The sequence below is a fragment of the Eptatretus burgeri genome, chromosome 18 (assembly GCF_056783735.1).
Source record: "Eptatretus burgeri isolate ZD-2024b chromosome 18, Ebu_testis_v1, whole genome shotgun sequence".
In the NCBI taxonomy this organism is placed as follows: Eukaryota; Metazoa; Chordata; class Myxini; order Myxiniformes; family Myxinidae; genus Eptatretus; species Eptatretus burgeri.
Genome location: NC_140978.1, coordinates 6,941,429 through 6,949,742, shown reverse-complemented (window position 1 = coordinate 6,949,742; position 8,314 = coordinate 6,941,429). Strand labels below are relative to the sequence as shown.

General features: G+C 46.1%; 1 protein-coding gene across 3 annotated transcripts in view; it reads right to left on the bottom strand.

The window, feature by feature from the left end:
- Positions 1 to 7,179: 7,179 nt before the first annotated feature.
- The window catches only part of SPARC (secreted protein acidic and cysteine rich), a 32,157-nt gene continuing 31,022 nt past the window's right edge, over positions 7,180 to 8,314 (bottom strand). For all 3 annotated transcript variants that reach the window (XM_085864495.1, XM_085864496.1, XM_085864497.1), the window contains one exon: positions 7,180 to 7,536. In XM_085864495.1, coding sequence (XP_085720621.1) covers positions 7,508 to 7,536 — 29 coding nt within the window. In that variant the 3' untranslated portion in view covers positions 7,180 to 7,507. The remainder of the gene's footprint in view (positions 7,537 to 8,314) is intronic.

The window sequence follows — 8,314 nt, the reverse complement described above, 5'->3', positions numbered from 1 at the left end:
AACAATATGTGTGTGTGTGTGTGTGTGTGTGTGTGTGTGTGTGTGTGTGTGTGTGTGTGTGTGTGTGTGTGTGTGTGTGTGTGTGTGTGTGTGTGTGTGTGTGTATATATATATATATATATATATATATATATATATATATATATATATATATATATATATATATATATATATATGTGTGTGTATATATAATATATTGTTACGGCTGTGGAAATTCGCAACACAATAAAGGGTCCTTAGATCAGTTATGACGCAAAGTTTATGTGCAGATAGTTCCCCACCGTTGTTTGAAGGTAATTCTTCGTGTTCAGCGGGCTGCGACTCTTTGAGATAGCCGTTTTTCTTTTTCGATCGTTATTTTGAACAAACCTCCACGCAAGCAACAAGCCGCGTTGAAAACCGTCGAACGAAAAAGGGAACCAAAAGAGTTCCCTTTTGGGCGCGCGGATTTTTTTCCCGCCTATTTTTCCCCGCGCTTGGTGTGAAGGAAAGGGGGAGGGCAGCTCGCCGCCGATTGGTGGATGAACAGCGTGAGGCGGTCGGGGGTGAGTGAACGCCCCTTTTCGGCAACCTTCTCGAAGGGAGGTGGAGCCGAAAACGGGGAGGAGCGAAGGACGGAGCCCCGCGCTATATAAGGCGGACCGCGTGTGGGGCTCACTCTCTCTGTGTGGTCGAGGTCAAGTCCTCACTCTCTCTGTCGGGATCGAGTGCTTCCTCTCTCTTGGTGGCCAGGGTCGAGCGCTTCCTCTCTCTTGGTGGCCAGGGTCGAGCTCGCTTCCTCTCTCTTGGTGGCCAGGGTCGAGCTCGGCCTCTCTCTGTCAGGGTCGAGTGCTTCTCTCTCTTGGTGGCCAGGGTCGAGCGCTTCCTCTCTCTTGGTGGCCAGGGTTGAGCTCGCTTCCTCTCTCTTGGTGGCCAGGGTCGACGTCACTCTCTCTCTGGTCCAGGAGCTCTCTCTGTCGGGGTCGAGCGCTTCCTCTCTCTTGGTGGCCAGGGTCGAGCTCGCTCTCTCTCTGATCCGGAAGCCCTATCTGCCTCTCCTTCTCGGTGCAGCGCTCTCTCTCTCGCTCTCTCGGTCCTGCGCTCGTGGTCCGGCGAGCGGCCTGTTGGTGGAGACGTGGACGGGAGGCGCAGCAGTGCCGGCTGTCTGGTGGACCTGCGCATCCGGACGAGGGGTGCCGGAGAGGGTTCGCCGGCCGCGTGGGAGGCCGGAACCAGGCGCGACCACGCTGACGGTCGTGGGAGAGAGACTGGACGACCACTAAAGGGAGGTCTTTTCTTGTGTGTGTGTGTGTGTGTGTGTGTGTGTGTGTGTGTGTGTGTGTGTGTGTGTGTGTGTGTGTGTGTGTGTGTGTGTGTGTGTGTGGCGCCGTGTCCGACAAGTAAACCTGTGTAAGTGCCTGTACATTGCCAATAATTATAGTCGGTGGTATTGCTTTCATTGCTTTCTTGCCTGTATCCGTGTTTCATTTCTATTTGCCTTGCTTGTAAATACATGCATGATTCCTTGCTTGTGTTGTGTGTGTGCTTGCTTGAATAAATGTCCATGTGTGAAATGTATCCCGTTCGTCGTCTTTTTCCCCATTGAAAGTGCCATCTTGAATCGCGGAATAAATTAGTAGTGGGTTTTGAACACCCGGGTCAAGAAGAGAATCTGATCCGTCGAGGTCGGCGATAACACTGCTCGGTTATCACTGTAGCATGGAACGGACCGCTTAAACGGTTCGTGTCCTAGGCCGACCTGCGGCGAGGTACGATCGCCCGGTCGACTACTCGCGCAGGTACTTAGGTAGGTCGAATTTGGCGAGCAACCCTATCCTGCGTGGGTGGGCAATTGGCAAGATCGTGGTGAGGTTAAACCCCTACCCGTGACTGGCTCCTGGCGGTAGTTCCAGGAGGGTCACGACTGAATTGTCCGTCCGGTGGGCGACACGGTTGCGATTGGAGTTACACAATCGCTCGCACGCCTGGCGGGCCAGAATTCGTAACAATATATGTATATATATATATATATATATATATATATATATATATATATATATATATATATATATATATATACATATACATACATATACATATACATATACATATATATATATATATATATATATATATATATATATATATATATATATACATATACATATTGTTGCGGATTCGCGCCCGCCGGCGTGCGGACGGCCACGTAACTCGAATCGCGGCACGTCGCCCACCGGACGGACAATCCAGTCGTGACCCTCTCGGACTAACGCCGGGAACTAGTCACGGGTGGACCTTCGGTCTCACCACGATCGTGCCAATCGGCCCCCGCGTGGGATAGGGTTGCTCGCCAAATTCGACCTACCTAAGTACCCACACGGAGGGTAGACCGGGCGATCGCACCTCGCCGCAGGTCGACTTCGGACACGGGCCACTTTAAGCGACCCGTTCCGTACTATCGGGATAACCGAGCGGTGTTATTCGTCGGCCTCGACGGTTCGATTAATTATCGGGCGTTTTAGCCCACGACCAACCCTTTACGTGAAGCAAGATGGAGATTCAATAGAGGAAAAGACGAAGCGAAGCGGGAAAACAGTTCAACAATAAGCACATTTATTTCGCGATGAACGGAAAGCACACATATACAATTACACCAAAAGCAAATGTAATAGAAGAAGAAACACAATATTACACAAAAAGCAAATGCAACAATGCAGATCTAACCGACTACCGGGCACACGGCAACACTTATACAATTTTACTTCACAGACGGCGCCGACAACACACATTCCCAAAGCAAAAGAAAAGAACCACCCTCAAGGATGAGGCGGGCCTGGAGCCGAGACCGGGTCGGGCCTACCCGTCTGATGATGAGACGCGAAGTGGCGGTGGTGCCTCAACTCCGCGGGCCTCGCGGACAGTGTCTGGTAGGGGGTGGGAAAGGGGCCCCCTTTGTCGCACTATCTCAGCGCGGGGGGGAAAACAGGAGGGGGTTGCTGATGCTCGGGGGAAGGAGGATATCACCCTGTCTCGGGTCCCGCGGCGAGCGTCTCTTCCTCGACCTCGGTCGCGTTGCTGGGCTCTCCCTCTGCAGCTCCCGGCACCGACGCGAGCACCCCCTCGTCCGCCTTCGCCGCCGCCACCTCTCCACAGCTCCGTCTACTCGCCCTCTCCGTCTCCTCTCTTGGCTCGTCCCAACTCTTCACTCTTGACTTCTCCCACTTCTTTCCAGCTCCACCGACGACTCTCTTGAACTCCGCACAACCCCTTTTACTGACGACCGCAGCCGTTTATATAAGCCCTGTGGCTTTGCTCTTTCACCCTTGACCCTTTGCCTCCGACCCTTCACCTCTCTAACTGGCTCCCCATTGGACCGAGGAAAAGTGGGCGTGAATGCTTTTTGATCCATGAATTTGCATATAGCGTCCTCACTCCAACGCCCTGGAGGCGGGGCCAAATCGCCCCAGCTCGCCGATAGGACGGAACAGAAGTGGGCGTGAGTCGTTTTTGATCCGTTTTTCTTCGGAAAGTCTGTGATGTCTCTGAACACGCTGCTCGGTGCGCGCCCTACACGAGTCCAGTATCGGTGCCCACAAGTGGCGCGAGAATGGTGGCGATGCGACGGTGGCGAGTTGTGACGGTAAAGGTCGTGGCTGTTGTTGTGAAGCGGCGTTGTGGTTGGTGGCTGTTGTTGTGAAGCGGCGTTGTGGTTGGTGGTTGTTGTTGTGATGGCTGTTGAGACGTGGTTGGTGGTGGTAGTAATGGCGGCTGGTCCAAAATAAAGATAGTAAAAGAAAAACGGCTATCCTGAAGAGTCGCAGCCCGACTGAATGACATTTATTCCCTCGAAACAACGGGTTTGGGCCTAACTACACATATACTTACAGAGATATCTCACCTAAGGGACCTGAATGGTGGTTTGCGAATTTGGTCAACCACAACAATATATATATACATGTATATACATATATATATTTATATATGTATATATATATGTATATATGTATATATGTATATATATGTATATATATTTATATATTTATGAATATTTATATATATATATTTATTTATATATATATATATATATATATCTTTATTTATATATTTATATATATATATATGTATATATATATATATATATATATATATATATATATATATAAAAATGTATTTATATATATTTATATATTTATTTATACACATTTATATTATTTATTTATTTATATTATATAGATAGATAGATATATAAATATATTTATATATATTTATATATATACATATATACATATATATATTTATATATATTTATATAAATAAAATGAGTTATTTGTTAAAATATGCAATTTATGCTTTTTCAGTTGAAAAACAATTAAAAAGCGTACTTAATATTTGAAATGTAAAAATCTTGCTATTATTGTGATAAGCATCTTTATATATAACAGAAGGAATGAAATCGTTCGATACAGCATGGCAGGGGGCCGCAAAAGAATAATTGTAAGTAAATTTCAACTACTAATGCATGACGAAATACTTGTTCATGGCTAATGTTAAAGAGAATGATGGCATAAGAAGAACTTAGCCTGGAGTCCTCGTGCATAACACCGCCTACACAACACACATGGTGTCCTTTGACCAATCAGGAGCAGTGCAGTTTCAGTATCGTTTCCTTCAGCTCGATTGGTCTTGTCCTGCACGTGATGTTTTCGGGTTTTTTTTCGTTCTTGTTGAATCTGAGGAGATTATTTTTTCGTTCTTGTTGGAAGTAAATTTCAACTACTAATGCATGACGAAACACTTGTTTATGGCTAATATTAAAAAGAATAATGGCATAAGAAGAACTTAGCTTTCTGCGTTCGGCGCGAAATGCCATGGTGGACGGAAATGACGTCTTCCGTTCGTTTGTTCGTACATGAGGGGAGCGTTTCTTCGTTTTTTCCGTCAAGCAATAAATTAAATGGTTTTCACATATATAACACATTAGTTTCACAAATTTCCATTGAAATACTCGGGTATTTCCGTCAATTGTCGCCATTTCCGTCGAGGTTACGCACTGCATCTACTGGACGGCCGTCATTGGCTGTCTTGAGGCACGTGGAAGGGGAGGGGGGGGACACCGGACCCACCGGAGACATGGGAGACGACGCCGGGGACATTTCAAACTCAGTGCAATTGTATACAGCACACGCGCTGTAAAAAAATCCGTAGACATTTACTTTCTTCTCCATTGTACATGTTGTGGGTCATCCATCTCTGTGAGGTTCTTTGTCATCATTCCTGTCGGTCCAGCTATCACTGGTACAACTTTGGCATTCTTCAGCTTCCAGGATCTTCTCACTTCATTCTTGAGGTCTTGGTGTTTGGTCATTTTCTTGATTTCTACATTGTTTAGTCCAAAATTACTGGTATTAACACCTCAATCAGCAATGTGGTCTTCTCTCTTTTTGTACCTAAGTAGATTTGTGGTCGCAACGCTTTGTTTTCGATGTTCACGCTCAATGGGATCATTAGGTCATATGTGGGTGGTCGCAAATTACATATTTTGAGTGATTACTTTAGGTTCATTTTCCCACAAATTTTCTGTAACTGGGACATCAAAGTTTTTGCAGATGTGCCAGCGGATCACTTTACATACTGTTGTGTTGTGTGTACAACTGTTCTGAGATGAGTTTGTTTTTGTGTGTGTGTGTTCAATCATAAAGCATAACATCATTCTCTTTACTAACCCCACCTCCACCCCTCACCTTTCTCTCTTCTTTTTTTCATACTCCTCCCTCGTTCTCTCTCTCTCTCTCTCTCTCTCTCTCTCTCTCTCTCTCTCTCTCTCTCTCTCTCTCTCTCTCTCTCTCTCTCTCTCTCTCTCTCACCCTGTCCTCACATCCCTCCCTCCCACGGTATAGCAACATTTGGTGAGGCATAGCTCTACCCACCCCTCCCCCCCATTCTCGCCTTTCTTCCTCCTTCATGAAGAATAGGAGAGCTAACAGCGGCACCATGGCCAAATTCAAAATTCCTGCCTTAACCTTAGTCAAACGTCAGGCCTGGCCAGCCGGTTTGTGAAAGACTTGGGCCAAGCTTCCCCGAGCCAACCCACAATAGCTTGAGAATAATTGTGGCCGTTAAAGAAGAATATTAACAATGTGCAATGCAGATTATTTAGCAAACATCCTCTCCCACCTCCTTTCTGGTCTTGCTCCCTCTGCCTTTTCCATGCCCTGACCCCTTCCCATGTTTGTGCTGGGCACACAAATGGTCTGCCAACTCGACCTACCTGTTAAAGCTCCCAAAATCCAGGCTCACTTCTTAGCTCCACTCATTAGTTTATTTTTCTTCTCACCTGTGGAAACAAACTTCCTCAGTCGTAACTATCAGGGGTGCCTCTTTGCATTTGTTGTACCCCTCAATGCAAGTCGAGGGCCAAATCATCCCCACCCCACTCTTCCCTGTTGCCCGGATTCATCAGGACAGTGTGGCAATGGTCAGAGCGCCAATTGGTCTTTTCGGACCAACCCACTCCCTTGTCCATCTCTATCTCTCTCTCTCTCTCTCTCTCTCTCTCTCTCTCTCTCTCTCTCTCTCTCTCTCTCTCTCTCTCTCTCTCTCTCTCTCTCTCTCTCTCTCTCTCTCTCTCTCTCTATCTCTCTCTCTCTCTCTCTCTCTCTCTCTCTCTCTCTCTCTCTGTCGTGACCCTGGCTTCACGAAAGTGGGGGTACACCATCTTGGATGTGGGGCATCTCTCTGTCGCCCCTGGGAGATCGATTGGCTGTCACTGTGTCACGGGCCTGTTCGAGAGAACTGTCTGGGGGCTATACAACAACAACAACAACTTGCTCAGTCTGTTCAATCTCACCCTTCCCTACAGGGCTTCAAAATGATTGTTGACCTCCTCCTTAGATCATCCCTCATGGTGTTTATTTACTATCATTAACCATCCCTCAGCCCACCTCTTCTTATCAAGGTTATTGTGTTTTCCCCTCTCCCTCAACCAACCTCATTTATTTGTTCCATTGCTCTTTCATCCCCAGTTTTGCCTTCCTGATCTTTCACCCCAATACTTGTGCTTGAATCCAGCAATTTTCACCCATATGTCCCTCTACTCTACTCTTGGGTGTGTAGCTCCGCTTCCCAGTGTTCTCACTGCATTGTGCTGTGCTTCAGCTGTTTCCACTAGCCTTGATTATGTATAAAAGAAAATTCATAAAGCAGGGTACAAATTTTTATTAGGAACCCATGGCAGAGAAATTACCTCCAAACAGAACATGACCAACATTTATAGCATCCCTGCCACCTGCATAAAGCAAATAACCAGGTGTACTCATATATCCACGAATGCATGAAGTTAATGCCTTCTTTTATCATTTTATAAACTTTCAAGCAACACCGGCATAAAATTAGCAAAGCCGAAAAATTATGACCATACTGTTGGTTTCCATGATTATGCTGACCGCACTTTTTTATAATGTGCCATATCCAACAAGGCAGTTGAAGCACCGATTATGTTAGTGAGTTTCTTGTCTTCTTTTATATGCTTTCAGAAGACCAGTTCGGGTTCAATGTCATCTGTAAACAAAAAGAACAGAGGAATTAAACAGCATTGTGAGAATTATTAATTCTGGGCTAGAATCGATGCATTGAACACCATGACTATATATTTTCCTTCTTCGTTCATAAACAGCACAGGGCTGCGGGGTCGCATCATTGACTGTGGGTGTGGCTGTGCCACTGATGCAATGCTTTCTACTGGTTAGGGCTGTAATTTGGTCATAGTGCCGGCGATAGCTCGCCAACTTTTTGCAAAGAACACTATGGGACCTTTATAAAGTCCACCAATAAATTCTGGCAAACGGGACACGCGTTTAATGTCCATTTGAGGGACGGCACACACATTGATTAATCATCCTGCCTGTGAAACACCAGGATTACAGTTTATAGCTGGGTCGGGATTCAAACATAGTCGAGACAGCTTAGAGGCGAGTGTGCGGACCTCTCGGCCATCCTCCCAGCACATGTTGTGGCCAAGAACAACAGCTTCAGTATATCTCAAGAGATAACGAGCCAGTAAAGTAGCTTTATCTTTTGCCTCCCAACGGTTTGCTTTTTGAGATCAAGGTTCTAAAAGCAGTAAAGTACGGGATTTCCAACAAAATTACAACTTTGTTTTTTCAATTTTCTTTCGCAATTGAGCCCGTGCGAAGTAAAGTGGGCTGTCCCAGATCAATGGGATGAAATCAACAGGGTGTCATTTGAGGCATGCTAACCACCATGGGAAGCAAGGAGAAGCTGACATGTTGGGCGTTAACCACTCGTTAGAGCAAAAGAGAGGACCATGGAATACGAT